The 24,686-nt window shown below is 35.6% G+C and overlaps 1 protein-coding gene across 1 annotated transcript in view; it reads right to left on the bottom strand.

The window, feature by feature from the left end:
- LOC128025995 (protein eyes shut homolog) overlaps positions 1 to 23,892 on the bottom strand; it is a 171,545-nt gene extending 147,653 nt beyond the window's left edge. The window contains exons 1-11 of the mRNA XM_052612653.1: positions 23,127 to 23,892; positions 20,613 to 20,729; positions 16,701 to 16,903; positions 15,269 to 15,384; positions 13,519 to 13,633; positions 11,728 to 11,887; positions 9,246 to 9,350; positions 7,244 to 7,383; positions 5,841 to 6,004; positions 4,683 to 4,936; positions 4,054 to 4,158 (exon numbers count right to left, since the gene is read on the bottom strand). Of these exons, the coding sequence (XP_052468613.1) occupies positions 4,054 to 4,158; positions 4,683 to 4,936; positions 5,841 to 6,004; positions 7,244 to 7,383; positions 9,246 to 9,350; positions 11,728 to 11,887; positions 13,519 to 13,633; positions 15,269 to 15,384; positions 16,701 to 16,903; positions 20,613 to 20,729; positions 23,127 to 23,889 (2,242 nt within the window). The 5' untranslated portion in view covers positions 23,890 to 23,892. The remainder of the gene's footprint in view (positions 1 to 4,053; positions 4,159 to 4,682; positions 4,937 to 5,840; positions 6,005 to 7,243; positions 7,384 to 9,245; positions 9,351 to 11,727; positions 11,888 to 13,518; positions 13,634 to 15,268; positions 15,385 to 16,700; positions 16,904 to 20,612; positions 20,730 to 23,126) is intronic.
- Between the last annotated feature and the right edge of the window lie 794 nt (positions 23,893 to 24,686).

Genomic DNA, 24,686 nt, shown 5'->3' with positions numbered 1-24,686 from the left:
TATTTGTATTTATTGGTCTTCTGAACCGTGAGGGTAATGAGAACACGTTCGCTCTCAGGGCCGAGCTGGCATGCCAAGAGAATATAGATGTGAATTAATTAAACGAAAGACCTGACATTGCAGTTCACAGAGGATGCAATAAAATGTCACACTGCACAGAGGAGAGACACAAAAATTATATGAACATGAATTTTATCATATATAAAGCTATAAACATACAATTAAAATGACAAATAGCCTTAACAAAATCAAAACTGAAAACATCAGGCGAACTGGCAGTTATTCAATGTTTTACATGTAGACAATAATGATGTCAGCTATTTACAAATGTATGGGGAAACGCTGAGAGTAATGGTTCAGAAAATCATGCAAACGACGCTTTGGTATGATCACACTGCAGTATCATGAACAGGATCCTCATATCTTCTTTTAGAAAATGTCAATTTGAATATAATCTGCCATTATGTGCATTTGAAGTTGTTCTTGGTATTGCGAGTAACCCTTACCATCAAATAACGTCATCAAATCACTATACTCCCATGACTACCCCTTATCTAGAAATAATTTGTATCCGCAGCATGGTGGCAGCTTATATCCTTTTATTTTCCTGAGGGCTATGATTCAAACACTTGCCAAGGGATTATTGAGACTGCACTTATTTTCCATCATTTCCTGATATGCAATAAGCATACTTGTCAGCTTTGTAGGAGGATGCAGAGACTAAAACCAGATCCATTCTTGCCAGAAAGCCCACTCAGTTCACCTAACCTGTTGCACATAAATGACCCAGTAGACAGGAATGAGATGGAAAATATGCATGATTGAGAGGACGGCACATCTTATTATCTACATTTATGTTAAGGTTCTTACTAAATTGTGTGGTGCTATACTTTTTTTTTGAGTCATGAAAAAAAAAATGAACTGTGTTTTATTAAGTTCTGCTGTATTCTAAGCAAACAGTTTGATATGTGTCCAATTAACTAATGCTAATATGAAAAAAGCCCTTTCTCGCTCTTTATATATTTATTTATTAACAGATAATGAACATCATATTCTATGCTTATATTATTTCATATTATAATAATTTATTTTATTATTATTATTTAGCAGATTAAAGCTGCAGTAGGCAACTTTTGTAACTTTTTTTTTTTTACATATTTGTTAAACCTGTCATTATGTCCTGACAGTAGAATATGAGACAGATAATCTGTTGCCGCGTTTCCACCGAAATTACCCGGAACATTTGTACCAGGAACTTTTTTTCCCAGGAACTTTTTCCCCCCAGACCTGTTGCTTTCTGCGTTTCCACCATGGTGTAAAGTACCGGGTAGATTAGACAAATAGACTGGTGACGTAGGTCTGCGTGTTTCTCAATACAAAGTCCCGCCTATTTAAAAAAAAAAAAAAAAAAAGGTTACGCTGATTTTGGACGTGCATCATCGGTAGTTAGTTCTGACTTCGTGCATTCGACTGGGGAGTTTGATGTCAGCGACGACGCGAATCCTGTAATTTTCCTCTCTGTATATTTACGATAAAACGAAATAGGATAAAATACCACTGCCTCCTTTGGTTTTCATTTAAGCATAATAACAGCTGCAGAAATGTACTTAGTTCAGGGATATGTGTATATGCAGCCATTACAATGAAACGAAATATTATATAAATTTGCCTTTTTTATTTTCATTTTAACATATAGATAAATTGAATACAGACCAAAGAAAACCTGTTAGATTTACCCCGCAGCTGAATTATGTTATGTTTAACCACTAAAGAGACATCAGAGCCAGCGGCACATATCAGAAGGTCTATCCCAGGAGAGGCTGCTCTCTGCGGATACATGAGGACTGAGCTCCCGCTGATCGAGTGGAGCTCACAGTCTACGAGATCGGCGAAACACATTTTTAAATAGGCGCTGTCTTTATAAATAAACCATAGATTTGAGTTTTAAACAACTACATTCTCGCCTGAAATACTTTTAAAATTACATTTCATGACACAATAACAGTAATATTTTAAAATGATCCGAATAAATGGTGTTTGAACTCAACCAATGCTGCGTGAACTCAGATCGCTTTGGCTACTGTTATTTTCCCCTCAGTATATTTACAATAAAATGAAATAGGATATAAAATACCACTGCCTCCTTTCGTTTTCATTTAAACATAATAACAGCTACAGAAATGTACTTAGTTCAGGGATATGTGTAATGCTATATACAGCCATTGCAATGAAATGAAATATTATATAGACTTGCCTTTTTTATTTTCATTTTAACATATAGATAAATTGAATACAGACCAAAGAAAACCTGTTAGATTTACCCCGCAGCTGAATTATATTTTATGTTTAACCACTAAAGAGACATCAGAGCCAGCACATATCAGAAGGTCTAGCCGAGATGAGGCTGCTCTCTGCGGATACATGAGGACTGAGCTCCCGCTGATCGAGGGGAGCTAACCGTCTCTGAGATCGGCGAAACACATTTTTAAATAGGCGCTGTCTTTATAAATAAACCACAGATTTAAGTTTTAAACAACTACATTCTCGCCTGAAATACTTTTAATATAACATTTCATGACACAATAACAGTAATATTTTGAAAATATTGATCCGAATAAATGGTGGTTGAACTCAACCAATGCTGCATGAACTCAACCAATCAGCATGTTTAGCGCCAAAGCCCCGCCCCGGAAAGTTCCGGAACTTTGAAAAAGTACCACCTCGCCAGCAGGGACTTTCTGAGGGGCATTTTTTTACCCGGAACTTTATTTAGTTGCTGGTTCCTGCGGTGGAAACACATCAAGTACCGGGCCAAAGTCCCTAGTTCCTGGGTAAAGTTCCTGTGGTGGAAACGCGGCTAGTGAAAAAAATCAAGCTCCTCTGGCTCCTCCCAGTGTCCTATTGCCATTTGCAGAAGGTCATCCGCTCCCGGTAAGAAACAACCAATCAGAGCTGCGGTCCGTAACTTTGTTTGTGTTCAAAATGTAAAAAAAATTATATAATAAGCGAGTACACAATGAATCCATTTTCCAAACTGTGTTTTTAGCTTGTCCTGAATCACTAGGGTGCACCTATAATAAGTGTTTATATTCGGACTATTTTAGATTGCTTCGGGGGTACCGCGGCGGAGTAACCCAGTACCTTTGTGATTCTTCATAGACATAAACAGAGAGAAGTAGTTCCGGCTACGATGTTCTTCCGCAAGACGCAAGCAGTTCTGTTTATTAACCGCTAGAGCGTCAAAAGTTACCTACTGCAGCTTTAAGTTAAAAAATAAATAAAATAATAAATACATAAATAAAATAAACTGATGTATGAATCATTTATAATATAATATAATATAATATAATATAATATAATATAATATAATATAATATAATATAATATAATATAATATAATATAATATAATATAATATAATGCATTTATATGTGGCAGTCACAGCCATGGTAATTTAGGCCTGCATTTTCAAATCAATGCTGAGATTTTCAGGCACTGTTTCCTGAGAACAGGACTTCGAAAATGGCTTCCCATCACTTTTTATTTGGAGATTCAATCTTGAACAATGAATTCTGAAACCTAAATGAATTTTTTAAGGTTTTAACCCGATCAAGGCATCCAACACCACACCATCTCCCGTAAGTATGGTGCCCTCTAATGAGACCTGTCCTAACAAGATGGAGGTCTGTTTTCTGTCACCATCATTTTTAAGACAATTAAAGAGAGCCCGTTTTAATAAACACTAGAAAATTTACACTGATGGATTCTCTTCCCCTTGGGCTGGAAGATTATCTAGAAAACAGGGAGCATGAGTCACACAGGACATGTTTCAATGTGAGCTGTGGAGATAAGGGCTTCACTAAAGTCTAAATGGTTCCTTGGGAATAATTTCCTATATGGACCTTTGGCTCCTTCCCAAGAACAATGGCATTTTCTAAACATAATGTTTACTATATATCATAAATGATTATTTACATCATACATGGTGTAGCACTAGTGCTTTAAGCTCAGGATGCATCTGTTGCTTTGGAACAGAGTGCTGGACTTAACTTACCAAGTGGACAGATACAAATGTAGTCATTGACCAGATCAATGCAGGTGCCCCCATTAAGGCAGGGTCTGGACCAGCACTCATTCATATTCTTGGAGCATGTTCGACCTGCATGATGGACATTAACACAGGCAAAATAGAAAAGAAAATCTGAATCAGAATCAGAAAGAGCTTTATTGGCAAGTATGCTTCTGCATACAAGGAATTTGTTTTAGTAACATAAGCTTCCAGTACACAGAAACAACAACACAAAAAAAGCCTGTATCATATCATGTTAGACTTCTGTGATAATTTTTATAAATAAGTCAATTTAAATAACCATTTGCAACATGTTTTATTTCTGTAATGTAACATATTTCCAAGCAAAACAAGGTATTCATTTAGAGAAATTGTAATCATTATTTTATTGAGAATTAATTAGAAAATTAAAAGAGGTCATTAAATATTAGAAAGAAGCAAGTATGCTTATAACCTTCATATAAATATAAACATTAATTATGAATATAAACATATTTAAATTTTATTTTTCATGAGCAATACAACAATGTAAGATATTGAAGGTCAATGCACATCAAAAGCCCAGAGATGGTTTTCCTGGCTAAGTAGTACCACTGAGTCAAACATTTGCTTACCCTTAAATCCTGGAGCACACAGGCATTGGTAACCTGCCACCAAATCAATGCAAGTGGCACCCTTGGTGCATGGTTCGCTTTTGCATTCATCTGTCTCAAGCTCGCAGAACGTTCCCTCATATCCCAGCATGCAGTGGCAGGTGTAGTTGTGCTGTCGGTCCAGACAGAAGGCGTGTTCTGAACACTGATGCCCAGAGCAGAAGTCAATGTCAAGTTCACAGTGGACTCCAGTATATCCGTGACCGCAAAGGCAACTTGAAATGCATAAAACAGTATCTCTTAATGGAATCGCAAACAAAACAGACAAGACATGGTATGAAAATAAATGGCTGAGTCATGGGGGAGGACAATGTAATTTGCTTTGCTTTCTATCACAGAAACATGCTATTTGTTTTAACAGCTATGGGTGGTTTAATTCTAGAATGAGGCAGTAAATAGCAAATGGACCTGAACAGAATATCAATTTTAATTTTATACTGGGAGAAGCATCCTGTTTAAAATGGATAAATCCACCTCAACCACTCTTTTTTGGAGAAGAAAAAAATAAAATAAAAGAGAAGACCCCAAAAAGGAACTATAAAAGAATGATAAACGTTGTCTGCACAACCTGATTTTCAAACCATACCAGTTTTGTGCAGAATAACAATAATAAAAAAAATTGCTGCAATGACATTTGGTTACAAAACCCTGGAAAAATCAATGTTTGATTCAATTGACATTTAAGCAGCAGCAGGTGCCATATTTATTTAAAAGCAGCTGCTCAGAAGTCATATGGACTACTTTTAGGCTGTCCATTGTTGTCTTTTTCAGAGCTTGACAGACCATGGTCACTACAAACTATTGGTGTATGAAAAAAATACAAATAAAAATCGGTTCAGGCTTTGTTCAGCAGAGAAACAATGCATACAGTTTTGGAATGAAACGAGGGTAAATCATTACAGAATTATAGAATTTTCTTTTATTTATGCATTTATTTTATGAGCATTTTAATTCATGCTAATATTTCCAAGTACATTTTAAATGCGTTTCACTTGTTCACAATTATCTTTGTATATAAATAAATAATAATAATTATATTTGAATACACTTAAGTTCTAAGCAAAGCATTTGATGTAGTCTTAAAAAAAAAAAAAAAAAAACTTTTTCACCCAGACTCACCTGTACCCACCAACCTCATCCACACAGGTGGCTCCGTTCTGACACCTGTGCTGGACACACTCATTTATGTTGACCAAGCAGGTCGGCCCAGTCCATCCAGGTGCACAAACACAACTGTAACTGGTGATGTTGTTAAGGACACAATGTCCTCCATTGGCACAAGGCTGTCAAAATGAAAATCAACCATTATTCCTGAACAATCCTTCATTTAAATGTGTGTAAAAAGGTAATTTTGGTCTTTGGTTAATAGCCATGCTTGGTCCCAGTGTTAAATTAAACATGCTGGTTAATGAAGGAAAGCTGCATTTTAATTGCCATTTATATTAGTGGTGATTATCAGCACAAGTAAACCAAATCCAAATGATCAAACATGTTCAAAAGGAACATGCAATTTGCAATTGGTGGTATTGTTCAGTAACAAAGCATGCAAACAGTTTCACATCATCAAAAGAATAAACAAGCGTGCTAAGAACATAACATTTTAAACATGCTCTTTTCAAGTGGAACATGAAAGAGGGTGGTGTATGCATTTTGAATGAGCTCATGCATTGAAAAAATACGACTTATATGCATATGCCTGGTTGTTACTCTAAATAACTGTTTATACTGACTCAAATGTTTTTTTTTCCCGTCTTGTCACTGGTGTAATGTAAATTAGTATAGTTGACTGGAAGTAAAACTGTGTGTTTTTTTTTTTTAATCAAATGTAAATACAAGTCATAGTCACATTTTCTTGGTAAAAAAAAAAACAAAACAAAAAAAAAAAAAAAAAAAAAAAAATATATATATATATATATATATATATATATATATATATATATATATATATATATATATATATATATATATATATATATATATATATATATATAAGCTATTCTTTTTATTAGTTAACTTTTACCCATTTTATACTTTTTCGGATCATCAGTCATCAAAGCTTGATAAATATTGTGCAAACATGGAGATGGTGGGATTTATAGCATTAACCAATCACAGCCATTCATAACTAGTTATATCCAAAGATACTGCAATGTACTGTACACACTGCTTCCTCTAACATGACTTTCCCCCATTCATTCTCAACTACCCCCACCAAACTCACAGCACACTTTAGGAATTCTGTTAAAACTCAGTGGGCTCAGGTGAGGCGAAAGAGACACTGTAACTTTACCTGCTGCGGTTGCTGTTATACAGTGTTTCTTTAGAAATATAAGTGATTTTCACACTTTTTAATGCTATATTTTGTAATATTGACAAATTGTATTTTTAATTTTTTACTACTTTTTTTTTCTCATCCAATATTTTGAGTAGACACTGCCTCCTCGGAGTAAACTCCCCTGTTCTAAACAGTCGTATTGTTGTAACTTGTGTATTGTATCAGGGGCTGAACCCTTCTGACCTACCTGTAGAGAGCGAGGACACTGAGTGTGGCATATATGGAGCTGGTCACCTGGCAAATCCACACAGAATGTTCCAGGGGGACAAGTGACATTTGGAGGTGCACATGCATTTATGTCAACCTCACAGTCAACCCCAGTGTATCCTGGAAAGGAAGGTGAGAAAACAATCTGAAGAAACATTTGGACTTCAACGTCCCTGCTTCCTTGATTGGGAACTAAAAGAACCTTGTGCAAAAACAGAATTTAAAAGATTAAACAAGATTGAAACGCTTTAGCTCTTGTTAATGCCTTTGAGAACACACTGCATATATTCCTCACGTCATTGTGCCTCAATCAATAAGGTCAATCAGTGAACATGAAGCAAGCTGGAAATCAAATTTCTTTCTTTTTCCCCTCTTTGTTTCTAGGGTAAAAGAAGTAAAAGAAAATGGCAATCAATTTTTGAAAGCCTATTCAAAGCCGAAAAGCCAGTCAGTCCAAATGAAAAGAACAAAATTGTAAAGGTCAGAAAGAGGCCAGGCTAGTTTGTACAAGGGCTTTTGGAAAGAGAGAATATTTTTTGGCTTGCTTGCATTGGTTTATATGCATAATTTCAAAAGGCATTCACATAGAGGTTTAAGCAGGAATATCACACTCATGAAAATTAAGGATGGGTCAGGATAGCCGACTACAGTCTATTATAGAGGTCAACTAGTGATTTAATGTAGATTTATTTGGTATTTTTTTTTTTTTTTTTTTTGCTTTGATACTTTTAAAAGGCTTTCGGAAAATGTTTTAAAATGTCAACATTTATAACTCCACAAATAAAAAATAAATAAAAGAAAATACTTTATTTCTTGGTCTATTTACACACTCAGTTAAAAACAACTCAACTTTGAAAAATATTGAGACCCCTACGTTCTGTTCCACTCTGCTGTATTTCATGCAGCTGTTGTTTTTATTTTTTTATATTTTATAATTTTACAATCATTGTTTACAACAACACCAACCTAGGTAATAATTCAAAAAAACAAAACAAAACAAAAAAAAAAAACCTGGAATGCCTCATGTTCCGATTCAAAGGTACATTTATGATTTATAATGCCATTAAACCCAAAAATGATAATTCTGTCATTTTCTTTCCTTCATGCTGTTACAAACCTGAATTATTTTTATCTTCGATGGAACATAAAAGATATTTTGAGAAATGCCTCATAAACTGTTTGCTTACCAACGCTCTTCAAAATATCCACAGAAAAACATATTTCAGTTTAAGCATGAAATGTGAGAAATAATGACAATAATGACATCATTTTTGAAGTGAACTGACCACTTAAAATATTTTATATTTGACTCTAAATTCAACTTAATTTTATATACTTCAAGTCAATAATCTTTGCTAAATTATGCCTACTATTTCACAATAGCCTAGTCGAGCTTTTTTACTTTTTAAACAGAAAACATCTTCAATCTTTTTATGAAGAAGTCATTCAGATGATTCTCCCTTTTGTATCCCATTCTCTGAGCGTCGAGCACGCGTGGGCAGGTTTAGGGAGGGGGGCGTTTGGGACTCTGGGTCGTCTACTCATTGAGCGGAAGGGAGCAGCTGGCAGAGAAGCATGCTTGTAACCCCGCCAGTGAGTTGCCAATCTCTAGGGTGAGCCATCAGGTTGCATCAGTGAATGCAAATCATGCCTCAGAAAGAGTGAGCAGAACCAACAATTACGAGAGGGAACCATATCAATGCAGCGGCCTCAAAAGGGAAGAGCATTTCATAACACAATATTGACACAATTCTGCAGCATTAATGAGCTCTGGCAGTGTGAGAATGGGAGTGATTTGCTCAGCTGTCAGTCAGAGCCACTGGTGCTGGAGCAGTGGGGATTTGTGGCACAGTCCAAAAAAAAAAATGTTTATATATATATATATATATATATATATATATATATATATATATATATATATATTTATTTAAAAAAAAATTAAATACATTTAAAAACTTCTTAGGAGTAAGAGAAACTCATACCTGAAGGACAGGCACATTTGTAGAATCCAACAAAGTCAGTGCATGTTCCCTGGTACTGACAGGGACTGGAATCACACTCATTTACTTCAGCCTCACAGTAGCGTCCTGCAGGAAGATGGGGTGCGAATGGAGTGTTAGTTAAGCTTTTACGCTCCATCTCCCTGGAAGATATTGACTTCACTTTTGACATTTTGGGATTTACAAGCAAATTTGGAAATCCTCCCCTTGTCTTATTCCACAGAAAAAAAGGCTTATATATATATATATATATATATATATATAATAATATATATTTATATATATATATATATATATATATATATATATATACATTTTTTTTTTTTTCTTGAAGATTACAAATAGCAGTGCATTAAAAATTAAGCTGCATCTTTAGGTTGACCTCAGGCAACTTCATAAATAGGGCATATGGCACTGATTCTCAGATTTTTGTGGGTGTTATGGCGGTTTATATTTAGAGCAGTTAGTATCCAGCAGCAACCCAAGAACTGTTCTGAAGGTCATTTTCCCAACTCGCTGGCAGTTCTCTATTAATGTTGTCCATCCACACACAATTACATAACAAGTAAAATAACATGGAATCAAATCAATCAAATCTTTGCATGGAAAAAGCAAGGTAAGCTGTAGAAAGAAATTATTCAAAAGTCTTATCCAGTGCAAGATCTGCTTCACCAATGCTTTTAGTGCTTTTCTCTGCTGTGGAAGAAGTCACATTATCTTCCCTCAACATGCCATCTGACTTTTTCAAGGAAGATCATAATGAAAGCACTTGACATTTCACATTGGCCTTCTGGAAATACCGTGGTGAGAAATGGGACAGGGATGGTCTTTTTAAAGTCTCTGAGGTCATTAATCGATGGGGATATCATTAGCATCATCAAGATATCTAAATAAAACATTGAGGTTTGAGCTGTGACATGTTTTCATAATAGTATTCTAATCCAATATAAAGCTCACAGAAAGGAAGAAATTGTCAGGTGCCTCTTGTTGCTGACACTTGGGATGCTGAAAGAAAGATTTCTTCATCTGCTTAGATGGGAAATAGAGCCATCAAGGAGACTGAGAGGTGATAACAAGGACAGAAGCACTGGCGATTATCCTATTGAAAATACGAGATCTACTGTGTATTACTGAAAGGAAATCTCTCAGAGAAGGCATTTTTCAAATAATATGGCTTCATAACATGTTATGGTTTATAGGTGTCATGAAATGCTGATGATCTATAATTCATGTAAAGTGCCTATAAAAGACTATTTCACATTTACCCATGCAAGAGCATTGAACCGCAACGCATGGCACTGAGATCAACACGTCACGGCTGATGAAATCCAGTAAATCATTTGTCTTGATTGTTTATTTGTTTCTGGGTTATTTAAGCAAATAGTTCATTCTGTGCTCATGCGCTGGTGGCCAAGCTAATAAAAGATCTTGCTTTCCCAGATAGATTTACTGATTAAGTGTTCTCTAACCTCTATTTGCCCTTCATTTAGCAGGCATGATGAAACAAATTATAGAATAATCCAGTTAGGCGGGCAATGTGCAAAGAGGAGTTACAGTAAAGGAATGCCTCAGGGCATTGGGACTCGTCTCATTGGAACACACACTCTGTGGAAGATATAGATGTTGGACATGAAACTGTTTTATTCAGACTAGGGAAAAATTCAGAACTGGCTCCTATTCAAATTCATGAGTTGGAATTTGAATAGAACTTGCCATGCCCTACAGAATGTTGACTGACAAGAAGAGTAATTTACTGATCTGTGATTCCAAGAATGGGACTAAGAGAAATGTTGTAGCAAAACATGATTACACAATTCATTTTGACTAAATGTGCATATTTTATATATATATATATATATATATATATATATATATATATATATATATATATATATATATATATATATAAATAAAAATCCTGATAGGTAGAACATTTTCCTCTCTACAGATGGGGTAAGACCTAGGGTACAGATCTAGGTTTGAGCAAAGTAGAGGATTCTGGGAAATTTACCTAAAATATAAATAATAATAATGTTTTTAGAGGTTTCCTTTCATTCAAAATGTAATGTTGTATCCAGTTTGCTACGTTATTTCAAATCTAATCTTTTTATTGGGATTCAAGTGGACTTTAAATTCTGTCCTGAAGTCCTCAAGCCTGAGTGTCATGTAACTATCTCAAAAATGTCACCAGAATAACACACCGTGTTACCGTGGATGACAGATATATTTTATATTCAATATTCAGAATTCTACAGATATAGCAGAATTATGAGGAAACAATTTTTGTTCTATGCAATCTCTGTATGAAAACGTGACAATAATTCTCCTCTCCAACCATACTGTAGAAAAAAAAAAAATATATTCTAAGTGGCTTTAAAAAACTTCTGCTGCCAAACGCTCTGCAAACTCAAACATAAATCAGGATAACATATTCTGGAGTTTGTTGATATAGATTTCTTTTAACCTGTGTATCCAGGGAGACAGGTGCACATATAGTGCGGGGGTGCAGTTGGCTCACTCATACTGATGCAAGTAGCTCCGTTCAAGCATCTGTTTGGATAGGCTAAGCATGCGTTATCCAAGTACTGACAAAACTCCCCCGTCCATCCTGGTGCACAGAGACACTGTGGGGGGTAAAGATATTTTAGTAATTAATCTTAATTATTAGATATTCAATCTATCAGCAAAAACACTAAATGCATATAAAATAATGTACCAAATAAAGAACATCTAGAATCCTCTGCTATTATTTTTATATTCTGGTTAAACTTGCATTCAAGCTTACATGAAAAGGTAATTGCATTTTCCAATCCCCTATGTTGTTCTCTACAAATTAAATTTTACTAAATATCCTAAAATTAGAATTCCTAGTTAATTAAGCCCTTGGCGATTCTAAGAATCATTATTATTTAGAAGGCAATTACATAGCACACTAGTGTTTAATAAGTATATGTGGGGGGGAGGGGGGGGGCATTGTTCTTCATTGAAGAAAAATGTTGCTGATGACCAACAGATTCTTCACCAATTTACTAATGAAGAAATGCGGCGTGTTTCCTGGACTATGTCAAAGTTTTAATTAAGGATGACAGTGATTAGTAATTAAACAACCAGATGTCTCCAAACAGCACACTAACCAAATCAGCTCTTATAATAACCAATGTTTACATACATCACAGACACTTCTGCAGAGAAACAGTGCTTTAAAATTCAGTGCACAACAGAATCTGTGCAGTTTTTCAAGTTTCATTTTTCCCCGCAGGTTATTTTAAGTAAAGTCATATATATCAGACATAAAGTCTTCAAGAACACATTTTGAGCTTCCCAGAATGTTAGCAGCTCACTGTAACTTTTACTTCATCTTTCAAAGTTAATGCTGACATACTCAAAAGCTATTTTTTCCATCATTTTTGAGAATGTAGATTTTTTTTCAGACCTCATTTTATGATTTCTATACCAGTAAAATAAACAGACATTCTGATTAAATTGTTCAATTAAAAATACAATGTTGTAATTATTCATTCACCTGCATGTTGTCCCAAACCTGTATTCTATATTTTATTTCCAAGGAACTTCACAAATTTTTTTTATTTTAATTTTTTTTTTTAGGCAAACTATGCATTTAACAACCAGGCTCCATCATAGGTCATTTATTGCTTCAAAAGTATTTGTCCATTATCAAAACAGCATTTATATTCATACATGCAAACCCTTTTCATGACTGTGTCAGATCCCCATGTAGTTTAATAAATTGCACTTCAAGTAAATCAATGTATGTGAAGCACATATTCTAATATTCTAGAGCACTTCATAAGAAAAAGCGATGCGACTGCATCAGTCAACAGTGTATAACTGAGACACATCACTCAAAGAGCAGATCTGTTGATGGGAGTGACAGAAAGATGATATTGAAATAGAACAGGATAGCTGAAACCTTGAGACACAAGAATAAATCAAGGATAATGTGACTGCAAGACTGAGAACTCTTATAAATTAATAGACATGCATTAGCCAGAGATAAGGAGAGATTTTTTGTTGGGATGCTAATTTGCAATATACTGTATGTAATATATAGACAGTACTTTTCTCCCAACTTTTACATTTCCTGCATTTATAAAGCATATACATTACCTCTTCTAAACTTCTAAGATTTAGCTTCTCTATAATAGAGCAATATAAGAAATGTATGCTATCTGAAATTATTTTTTTTATGGATTTTATTGTACAAATGAACCATTCCAAAAATGAGGTTACTTACATTATATCCTCCAACTAGGCTGAGACACAATCCCTCATTCAGGCAGTTAATATTGAGCAGCTTGCAGAAGTCAATTATTTCTTCACAGTTCTTTCCGGAAAAACCTGGTCGGCATCTGCAAGAACATGACATTAACTTTAGCCACATATAAAAATAGAGTAAAAATGACCCAGAGTAACAATCAATGATAATGGGATGAAATGCAGGCATTTTACTGCTGTTTTTAGATGTTACACGTGTCTCATAATGACCATTATGCTCCTTGGTGACATTTGTGGAGTATTAAGAGATCCTTTAAGCAAACACATGACAAGAATCTCTGTTAAATGTTCAACCCCTGACAGACATAAATAGAGAAAATCCTCTTGTTTCTTTGGCCTTAGCCAGATCTTGGCCTTGCTTCTGCTGTGATAAGACTTCAGTGATCTTATTCTGTCACACAAAGGCAAAATCACTCAATTATTAACACAGACTCCCAGGTGACCGGCTGCTTTCGCTTTTATCTCTCCTTCTCTTTAAACACACTATCATCCTCTAGTCATGCTCAGTTTTTAATTCATTTTTCCCCTTTCAATCCCTATCTTATCTTTGGCTTGTCATTTAGTCAGAGGGCCCATCAAATGTATTGATTCAAGTGATCTTTGCTAATAAAAACTAAAAAAGATGATCAGGAGCAAAAGAAGACATAACTATGAGCCCCCCAAGGACTGGAAGAACTCATAAAGCAGCCAAACTTTAGCGGATTCCTTCATTATCAGCAGGAAGTCATTCAAAAGCTGTCACAGGCTGAATATTGCACCTTACCACTGGAAATTTAACGAATGTTTCACTGTCTACAGACTGTATTCCTATTTCTGGCCAGTAAAATAACAGGAAAAACTCACAGTATGTGATTTTCAGCGGTTCAAAATTTCATAAAAAAAAAGCAATTGACCAAATTCATGTAAAATGCATACCTTTGATTAACAAACTATGCAAAAGGTGCTATGCAGGCCTCTAGACACGTGAGGTCACACAAGACAATGTAAAAGTGAAAAGTATAAAGTGAAGTGACATTCAGCCAAGTATGGTGAACCATACCGAGACTAGAACTCACAACCCTTCGATTGGGAGTCCAACCCTCTAACCATTAAGCCACAACTTCCCCATAAAAATCAATGTATAATCCTGTTCACAACCTATTTACTTCTAAAGTAACCAACATTAAACACGACAAACACGTAAGCGTGTCTCAGAGTACACGGTGCAAGGAACTTCAAGAGCTTCAATTAGATTGAATTACTATAATATACACAAGACACCATGAGCATGGACTAGCTAACAAGCTAACCAATTAAACAAGTTTACACAGGGACAACGTCCAGGTATTTTAAGTCATTTGCAGCAACCAGAAACAGCACCTGTATATAAAAGAATATAGCCTACATTAGATCAGCAAATCTGTATTTTTATCTATATTTTTTTTCACTTTCGTTTTGATAAACACAACGCAATACAGCGTTAAGAGTACATGACAAAAAATATTCTACAGTTGTAAAAACACTGATCTGTGAGCATTTGGGGAACTAAAAGTGTTAGAATAAACATGAAATGCTCTCTCACTGAGCTGTGAAATAGCCATGTCATCATCAGAGCTTGCACAGCCACTCTGCACTGTCTGAGCAAGCCGGCTGCATCCAAATAAAATAAAATGATAACAACGCTAGAAATGGTAATAAAAATGTCAACCCTGCTGACCTGAGCATCTTACCTGCAATGATACTGGCCATTCTGAACTACACACATGCCACCGTTGAGACAGGGCAAAGCTCCACACACCTCTGCCTGCTCTGGGCATTCCGGGCCTACGCAAATACATGTGAAATTCTGCAAAAAAGAAAAAGACCACCCCAAGGAGGGTTAGTTGCATGTCAAGTGGAGAAACATGCAGACATCTTATCACATACTAAGGTGGGACTGAACATGTTATACAGTATCTGCATCATTTAACATTTTTCCACCAAAGTAGTAGTGGGGTTTGATCAGAGTTTGAACTTGTCCCAAGAGATCTGCAAACTCACATTTCCACTAATTTGAAGCCAAACACAGTTTCTGGCTATGTAATGTAATTCAGCTGCAAACAAATAAAATGCATCAAAGTCTTTATTTATTTATATAGGAATCTTACTCCAAATGTTAAAATTCCAGGTAATTTTTGTTTTTGTTTCAAAATGTAGTAAGATATATAATGGTCAGACATAAAATACAAGTGAATAAAAAATCCAGATGTTGTATTTGTAAATTAAATCATTTAATTTCATATGGATAAATACAAGAATCATACTGCAGTAGCAGTACAGTGAGACAAAAAAAGAATCATGTTAAATTATGTTAAAACATGGAAATAACCAGCACGGAGGCGTCCAGAGCTGAAAAACGCAATACAGTATATAAGCCATTAACCAGTTCTGCTCACCGACTTGCACTAACCGATCCTGACATCAATAATATTTCTGACTCAGTCATTCAAAGAGGAGTAATAGAAGCAGAGAACAATCCCAGATGAAAGTAAGATGGAGACTCTCACTGATACAAGCATCGATGCAGTTCTAGAGGGGCGTGAAGGATTATTTCATTTTCATACAGATGAGCTCTCTTAGGAGGATGTCTCAGACAAACCAAATCAATGTCAAACAAATCAATTTAATGTGTCTGAGTGTGTATATGTGTGTTAGAGAGAGATTAATGTCTATCTTTACTGTCCATGCTCTCGAATGACTAAAGCATCTCATGAGAATCTGCTGCGGACAGGCCTGTGTGCTGAAATTCACTACGAGGAAATGAAGGTCACTTATGGCAATTAGTCTGCCACTGGCACACTTTCTTCTAAATTCATCTCTTCATAACAGTAATGGCTCATGAGCAGCAGACTGCAACTGTAACAATCTGGGGAAACATTTCTAAGTGAACATGGCAGAAATTAAAAAAAACCTTATGCCTTACCCATTCTGCTATCAAAACAATTATTAATGGTTATTGTAACCTTAAACGTGACAAAGGCTTATCAGCTTCAGAAGTGTCACAAAAATTAGCATGTGGTATTTCAAATTAATCACATTCTCTCAGACAAAAAACAAAAACAACAACAAAAACAGCATTATGAGTATTGTAAAAAAAAAAAAAAAAAAAGTAAAAGGCCTCACAAGTTTGTCTGTGGCACAAGCTTCGTCCAGTTGACATCCGTTAGACTTGCAGTAGCTGTCAGCCTCAGTGGTGGTCTCACAGTTTAGGCCTGTGAAACCCCCTGGGCATGTGCAAACATATCCATTAGCAGTCTCCTCACAGCGACCATCATTCCAGCATGGGTTTGAATCGCAGAGGAGCCTCTTTCGCTCACAGTAAGTACCTGCAATGAAGGAATTTATGGAGAATGAATGAATATGAAATGATCATAATTAAAATGAATGGAAACACATGCTTCTGTCAAAGCATTTTTGATTTAGACAGTGGGTCTGATTCACTGATTCACTGCACGTATACAAGCATTTGTGCATGAAATCACGCTGATGAAATCACAGATCATCAGTCAGTCTGTATCTTTGTCTTTATTCTATATTGAGAGATACAAGAAACAACAAGTGCAATATTATATTATAATATTAATATGTTTATTTCCTAGTTCATCTTGTTATTTTAATAAAAATTATTTTAAAAAAAAGTAAAAAAAACAGACTGTTATTTATGATTAAACTTTTTTTAAAATCCATCGAGTTAAAGGGCAATGCATTAAAATGCAACATTGTTACTTTGTTGCATAGCAACAACTCGCTTGTGGGAAAACATTGTTTAGAGGCTAGATTTCTTATTTATTTACAATGATTTCAACTTTTCTTTACTTTTGCTCCACCTTTTCTTTTTTTACGTTTATCCTATTTATGCTAGGTTTGTGCCAAAGTTCAAATCACAGCTGTAATGAGATTTTCAATAGTACATTCCCTCTCGGGATCTGTATATGTCATTATTTATTTTATTGAAGTATGCTATTCTGCTTACCTAAAAGTGTTTCTAAAAGGGCTTTAAAAAATGCACTTTTAGAAAGAATCATGCTTAAATGTTATTCAAAACATTACTAATCTAATTAAACATAGCTGCTCTTTAGCTTCCAAATCAACTTTATAATAAGTATTAGCTTCTGACTGCTTAGTGAAAACAAATGCTCAAACTTTACGACTGCAATGACAGTGGACAATTGTTCCAACATATCACCAGTACTGAGAGTCTCAGCGTGGCGTCCCATGGCTCTCATTTGGTTTGATGAAAAATGAGCACATAAAGCTTCTATCGCCCTCCCACTTATCTCATTGATTCACTAATGTGGAGGTTCAAGGGTCCATATTAAGTCCCCATCTTCCCTGAACCGAACAACCTAAACAAACAGGAATGATTTGGACCGAGGACATCTAGGCTGCTGGTTCCTCTGGTAACTGTGGATTGGAACTGATTTTCGCTCCTCTCAGGTTAAATTTAGACTTGACTATGCAGCACTGTAGGTTCAAGGTGAACATGATTTGATTTTATTCCCTAGTGGTGCTCTGTTTGCTTTTTTCCCCCCTCCATGTTCCTCAGCAGGAGCTAACTCATTTATCTTCCTTGTTACTGTGTTTTCCTTTCCTTTTGTCTTTCAGTTTTTTAAAGCATATTCTAGCATGCTAAGCTCACAGAATGATACAAAGGTCATCCGTCCCAGAGGTGCCCAACTGCTTTTGAGGACACACCATTGGACGCACCATTGGGGGGCGTCAGTCTAAGTGTACATCTCTCTGCAGTGTTTCTCTGGTATCCACAGAGGGAAACTGAAAATGAAAAGCTCTTGACATTATAAAACTCAAAGCTCAACATATTATTTTATTCTTGAAAATCATAAAAGCAGTCATATGAAACGGATCAACGAATCAAAACCCAACCTGCTATTAAACCACTCAGAAACAAGTCAATAACAGCATTGGAATTTCCACAAAAACCATGAGGCGGGTTAACAGCAAAATTAATAGTGTATCCAATAGGGCATATCCTATTAATTCCATAACATGCGGATACAAACACCCAAGGCCGTCTGAATAAGGTACACAGGAGAGTGGAATCAAAAGAAAATCGCATTTGAAGTGTCCCACGTGTGGGGCTCATTATTATGTGTGCAGGCTCTGGTCTGTAAGGGCAGTCGGTACCGGGCCAACCGTTAACTTCAATGTGATTAATGGGGTGACAGCTTGGGCAAAGTCAGAGAGCTGCTGGCCCCACAGGGGGCCAAACAGAGCAGAACTGGAGACCGGTTGCTTTCCCTTCCTTACAAGGTGCTCCAAGAATAAGCAGTGAGGAACTGTGTTGATGAACTGACGTCACGGCACAACACTTATGTCTAATTGAGCTGAATCGTTACAAAAATATGGCTGCGGTAAAGGCAAATCAGATGCAAATGATTTATTCTCAAAACCCCTACAGCATTTTAAGATTCTTTGAATATTCAGGAAGAATTAATGTCCAGCTTCACACCCTAGCAAACAAGCAGGTACTCATAAAGTTGTCACATTTTACCTGCTGAACTCTTAAGCAATGTAACTCTTAAACCAAACAAAATAAACATCAGATGCTTAACTGTATTTACACATTGATATATATTCACCGTTCAGTAACAGGATGATTTGTGATGATTTAACTGATTTGTTTTATTTTTTTTTACTTAAACTGAAAAAGCAGCAAAATTAAATTTTTGAGTGTCCTTTTTTGATCAAGCTAAACTTGATTGAAACAGTTTATTTAAAAATGTAAATACCGTGTAATGCCACAGAATATCAATTTCAAGCCAATTGAATATGAAGCAATCATGTTTGAACAAGAAACCTGATAGGTGGTGCTAAATCAGAATAGACTGTTTAAATAAAGTGAACAGAATGAAAAAAAAGTCGTTATAATATGATAACAAATATTTATAAAAAAAAATATTACATTTAAAATCTTTACTGACCAATTAGACTATAATGTACTTTTTTTTTGGGGGGGGGGGGGGATTCAGACAACATAGTTATGTGGTGTGGATCAGGTTTGCAAAAATGAAATTGGGGACTTACTAAAAATGTTTGAGTCAGATAATCCAAAAAGATGCATTTTTTAGAGACATTAGAGAAAGCTTCTTTTTTTTTTTTACACTGAAGCTGATAGTATTCTCAAAAGAGGCCATGATGCAGATTGCAAGTGTTTCATGGCCGATTTACTGTGAATGGTGAATCTCAAGTGGAAATTCATCATAAACTGTGATAGCCCTAAATCTGTGTCAGACAAACTGGACATTTTTCTTCCGCATTAAAGCTGTAGGCATGACATTAAAGTCTGCTATCTGCTTGAACAAACTGCCGCCACACAAAAGTCAATTTATCAACAAGCAAAGGCCACCTGGACCTCAGACTGGAGACTTTATCATGATGTTATTATCAGGAACACCCAAGGGACCGTAAAACTTTTGTTACACATTTGTGGGTGAGATGCTCATTAGCCCAGCAATGGTTTTAAAGAAGCAAATGAGCCTCATTACTTTCCAAAAGCATGTCATGGTTGTGCCTTATAAATGTCTGGGAAGGACACCGGAGCATAAATTGTTTATTGCTGTCTCTTTTCTACAGGAAAGGCCCCATTCATGTGTTTTATCAACCTCAGCATATCACTCAAATAAGCCACAGCCAAAGCCTTAATTAAATAATTGGCCATTTATGCACCAGGGATCTTCTGAAGACTTTCGTATATGAAGGCTTTAACTGTTCCATTTTTCAAATCTGCTTCTTCACTTAGGAAAGACAGCTTAATGCGGGCAGAGATAGAAAAAGCCTCAGATTTGAGTTTGCATAAGTGCGCTGCCATTGTGAAGGCACCAAAATGTTCCATCATTAATCACATGACTCATTATCAAAACATAATGAGTCAAATGAAGCCAAACAGTAAAAAATTAAACATCCATTACTGGACCTCAGAAGAAATATCACTCTATTGTAAAGTATTGCATAATTCACAGTGGCTTTTTATAAGAGATGTTTTTGATTTTAAGAAAAATTTGCAATCATACTTACCTGTATATCCTGTGAAACATTCACATCTGTAGGAAGTTGATGAGACTTGTACACAAGCTCCATCTTTGCACCTTTTACTGCAATTTTGATGGCCAGTGATCTCAGAGCAGTTGACACCTATGAATGAAAATATAGACATTGCATCGATTAATGCATATTTATTCTCATTATCTGATTCTTGACGCACCTGATGTAAAAACTGTTACATAACAATGTTAAAGATTTTTCCCCCCCGCAATTTATTAAATTATGTCATATTATCTTAAGTGATATAACTACCAAAATATTGACTTTACTACACTTCAAATAGTGTATTATGGTTCGATCTAAAAAAAACAAAACAAAAAAAAAACATTGTAAATATCAATAGACATTAAAGAAACAAATGTCCCAATGCAGTATTTTTATCCAGTCATTGGATTTGCTATACAAGGAAAGTAGATGGTGATTTTAAAGATGCCATAGAATGCAAAAATCACTTTTATAAGGTGTTTGAATACAGTTGTGTGGCCGCAGGGTGTGAAAGCAACCTATAATAAAGATCCACTTTTGATTCTTTTATGATTCCAAAAAAATCATAAACTGTCTCTCCAAATGAGCAGTTCCAGACTATGATGACAGTCTGTGAAAGTGGCGCCCATTTGTGAAGCTCTGTGCTCTATTAGCATATGCACAGCCCTGAGTGAGAAGCTGCGGTCCACCATTACTGTTCTCTTGCTGTAGCTGCTGAGAGCCATTAAAAGGACTGGGTGGTTAAATTTAATGTTCGAAGGAAGTTTTCAGGAAAACGTCCTATAGTTTGTGCTTACATTTTATGCCGGATTTCCTCACAAACAAAGGTCAGTTCAGCGCTGGAGTTGTGCAAAGATTATTTCTGAAAGAAAAATCGATACCAACGCTTCGTGCGCAAATTTCCAGACTCCAGACAAAGTGAGCATCACGCATCATATTTTGTTTTCCAAAATAGATTCTTGGCTCGCTGTAAGGCTAATGTTGCTAAAGCTACCATTGTCTCTGCCTGTTTTCACTAATGCTGCCTTCACGTGAATGATCGTGAATAGGAATGTGGTAGTTAAAAATTATTAAATAACAATATAATTATATATAAAATATAATATATATATATAATTAACTATTTCTAGAAGCTATAAACAAATATTATATTAATATAACATACTCTGGGGACATCAGAGAACAATTTAAAAGATTGTATCGATGCATTCTATAGCACCTTTAAATGCTAAGCTTGAGAAAACACAAAAGTAGTCCATTAAATGGTAAACAACATCCCAAGCCTTTTACAGATAACGTTGCTATCTGTCGTTGCTCTCTAACATCAACTTCCAGCATTTTAAAGTGTATCTCGAATCAATTTGTCATGTGACACGTGTGAGCCAATGCTGGTTGTCGATTTGCCTTTCAATGAAAGGCAAAGCCGCCTTTCTGAACGTGACCACGAATGTCCGCAATGTCAAAGAGCTGAAAATGTACACATTTCAGAAAAGGCTAGCCAATCATAACAATTTATTATTTTTTCCCTCTTTATCAAAATGAAACCAATCATATTTTATGTGTATACTATTATTTATTTATTATTATTTAATGCTCTTGAGTGAGATATATATATTCCAACAGTAATCAAATTCGGTTCTCTGCTTTTATATGACTTTGATTACACTGGCCTAGTTGTGCATGGTACCCAGTGGTCTCTAAGGAACTCCAGTGCTTCTAACAGAAGTACAATGAATTATTCAGCAGACAAAAATAACAAACCACATTATCTAGTATGACAATATTACAACACTTTGAATACTCTACTCTTTTTTTGCTCACCAAGAGACCAAAATTTAAACCACATTTGAATGCCGATTTTATTGACAAGCAAGGAGGAGGAAAACTATATCACTCAATTAAAGAATTATTTCATGTGGCAGAAAAACATTTGAGAATAATTAACATGATTAGGGAACTAAAGAGACGGTGGTGGGGTAGGGGTAAAAAAAATGCTTATTTGAATAAATGGTCAATTTATGAAATAAATATTCTGGTTTTAAAATAATTGCACAGTGCTAAATGTAGAACAATTACAATTATGAGAGATAAATAATAAATACTTGTCTTCAAAGAAACTAGGCTGTTCTCTGTAGGTGGGTGGACACCCATTACACATCCCCCATCCATTATGATTGAAAGGTCAGTATAGATTCATAATGGACTCTGCATTAAAGGGTCATGAAACCCCCCATCTTGAGCTTTGGGTTAAAAGTTGACTGCATTTGTGGCATAATGTTTATTACAACAGAAAATATTTTTGCCTTGTCCAACTTTAATCACAAATAATGGGTTATGGGTTTACTTCACAAATTGAAGTTTCAAAATTGAAAAGCTGGAGGTTTGAAGGTTCATAGAAAGTTTATGTATTTCATTATTTAATAATTTAAACTTTTGTTGCAAAAGGTGTATTACACAACAGATATATGCTCTTTTTTGACAAAGTAAACTAGAGTTCCTTACCTGTGAACGGAGAGGAGCAAAGACATTCGTAAGGTGGCAGATCTGTGTAGGCTGTTCTCTTGCTCAGGCAGGTGCCTCCATTTAAGCATGGCTGCTCATAGCATCCATCAATGTTCTCGCAATAACTTCCTGAAAAGTGTTTGTGGCACTGACAGCTGAATGAATCGTCTTTAAATGTAGTTCTGCATTCACCATTTCCCGAACACAGGCGAAGAAGAGGTGAGCTCTGGCAGTGCTGAGGCTTTACCAGAAGTGCAATGCGTAGGCCAAGCCTACATAGATGACTACTGCCTCTATGAGCAACAGTGAAGTAATTCATACCGGTCTTCAGCCATTTCGTTTCCACTTGCAAAGTACCATTAATATTGTTGGCAAACACCAACTGCTCCTTTCTTGGCTCTAAAATCAAGCAGTTTTCAAACTCCCCTTTGGACACAATAATTAGGTGGATACCATATTGTTCCAGCTTTCTGTCAGCAGAAACAAACATCACATCTCCAAGCTGAAATTCCAATGGGCAAAGCTGAGGAAAGTGATATGGCCCAGTTGCCCACAAGTGTCCATTTGTTTCTGTTTGTCTACTCCAGCACTGGGTCAAGCTGCTGCAGGTGTTCTCCATGAGGGTCCACCTCACGCTGATGTTCTTTGGCTGAGTGTGCCATTCACGAGACGTGGCTCTGCGGCAGGTTACCTGGCTGTAGACTGTACCATCTATTACACAGCTGAGCACCAGGGCAATGATAACTAGGTCTGGGTTTCTCATGTTTGTCTTTCCTGAACCTTGACTATTTTTTGATGTAGCCGCTTGATGCTTTTCTTCAGCCGGATATGTACTGTAGGTTTTGATTGGAAAACAAGGATGTAGATCTCTGTAAGCAAATATGTGCAAGACAATAATGTATTTTGCAAAAATAGTATGATTACAGCTTTAAAAAAAGAAGAAGAAAAAAAGAAATGTATGTACAGTAGATAACACATAATGCTACAGAATCAGTTCATATAAAAACTTTTTTTATATAATAATTATGCTTTTGTCTAACACTGAAGTGTCATTTGCTCACAAATCTGACTATGTTCATGTCATAGTTTTTTTAAAATGAAAACTCATTCTGGTTTTTAAGTCAAATCTCAAATATCAAGTGCAAATATCAACAACAAATGGTGCTAATAAACACTGATGGTGTGCTGATAGTACTACTGAACAGTCATGTTTGTAACCTTAATATCTATACTGAAATCTCCATTGGCTATGCAGTGATTCATATATTATGAATCATTAACAGATTAGTGTCTGGAACACCATGAGTCAGGAGACTGTAGTGTACACTGTGAGTTTTATTTTTTTTTTAAGTTTGTGTTTTAAAGTAATAGTGCTCAAAAACAGCAGCTGAATTCTCAATTGAATTGGAGTAGATATTTGGACCAGGAAACAAAATTTTATACATCATGACAACAAATATAAATATATATATATATATATGTACTGCAAACTGACAAACTCTAAAATATTATTAATCAAAACATTCATCAAGCAACCCAATATGTATATTTTGACAATAT

This window comes from Carassius gibelio, chromosome A13 (assembly GCF_023724105.1).
Source record: "Carassius gibelio isolate Cgi1373 ecotype wild population from Czech Republic chromosome A13, carGib1.2-hapl.c, whole genome shotgun sequence".
Taxonomy (NCBI): Eukaryota; Metazoa; Chordata; class Actinopteri; order Cypriniformes; family Cyprinidae; genus Carassius; species Carassius gibelio.
The sequence above is the reverse complement of the archived record's forward strand: the minus strand, read 5'-3'. Positions and strand labels throughout refer to the sequence as shown.